This window comes from Numida meleagris, unplaced genomic scaffold, assembly GCF_002078875.1.
Source record: "Numida meleagris isolate 19003 breed g44 Domestic line unplaced genomic scaffold, NumMel1.0 unplaced_Scaffold536, whole genome shotgun sequence".
Lineage (NCBI taxonomy): Eukaryota > Metazoa > Chordata > Aves > Galliformes > Numididae > Numida > Numida meleagris.
In genome coordinates, this window is record NW_018364752.1 from 18,580 (window position 1) to 19,637 (window position 1,058).

At 65.3% G+C, this 1,058-nt stretch overlaps 1 protein-coding gene across 1 annotated transcript; it reads left to right on the top strand.

Moving 5' to 3' along the window:
* Positions 1–6: 6 nt before the first annotated feature.
* QTRT1 (queuine tRNA-ribosyltransferase catalytic subunit 1) lies at positions 7–501 on the top strand (the record flags this gene model as incomplete). The annotated part of the gene is given in 1 exon segment (XM_021383781.1): positions 7–501. A coding segment is annotated over 1 exon segment (148 nt), but the record flags the coding sequence as incomplete, so codon positions are not given.
* Positions 502–1,058: the final 557 nt, after the last annotated feature.

Here is a 1,058-nt window from a genome sequence, read left to right on the forward strand (position 1 = left end):
GCTATGGAGCGCCCCATAGCGCTCCAGCCCCATAGCGCTCCAGCCCCATAGCGCTCCAGCCCCATAGCTATGGGGCGCCCCATAGCGCTCTGGCCCCATAGCATTACAGCCCCATAGCGCTTCAGCCCCATCACTGTGGGGTGCCCCATTCCTGCTGGACCCCATGGCTGTGGGGCGCCCCATAGCGCTCCAGCCCCATAGCTATGGGGCGCCCCATAGCGCTCCAGCCCCATAGCGCTCTGGCCCCATAGCATTACAGCCCCATAGTGCTTCAGCCCCATCACTGTGGGGCACCCCATATCTCCGGGACCCCATAGATGTGGGGCGCCCCATAGCGCTCCAGCCCCATAGCTATGGGGCGCCCCATAGCGGTTGTGCCCCACAGATCGGTGCGGTGGCTGGACCGCTGCATCGCGGCCCACGGGCGCCCCACGGAGCAGAACCTGTTCGCCATCATCCAGGGGGGGCTCAGCCCCACACTGCGCCGCCGCTGCCTCGAAGGTAACCCCACGGCTGCCCTATATCTGCCCTATATCTGCCCCACGGCTGCCCCATATCTGCCCCACATTGCCCCACGGCTGCCCCATATCTGCCCCACATTGCCCCACGCTTGCCCCATGGCTGCCCTATATCTGCCCCACATTGCCCCACGCCTGCCCCATATCTGCCCCACGCCTGCCCCATATCTGCCCCACGCCTGCCCCATATCTGCCCCACATTGCCCCACGGCTGCCCCACAGCTGCCCCACAGCTGCCCTATATCTGCCCCCCGGCTGCCCCACAGCTGCCCCACAGCTGCCCTATATCTGCCCCACATTGCCCCACGCCTGCCCCATGGCTGCCCTATATCTGCCCTATATCTGCCCCACGGCTGCCCTATATCTGCCCTATATCTGCCCCACGGCTGCCCTATAGCTGCCCCACATTGCCCCACGGCTGCCTTATATCTGCCCCACGGCTGCCCCACATTGTCCCATGCCTGCTGCCCCACATCACCTGGTCACTTCATCACCCCACTGCCCCACATCCCCATTGCTTCTCCCTGCCCCACAACTCCA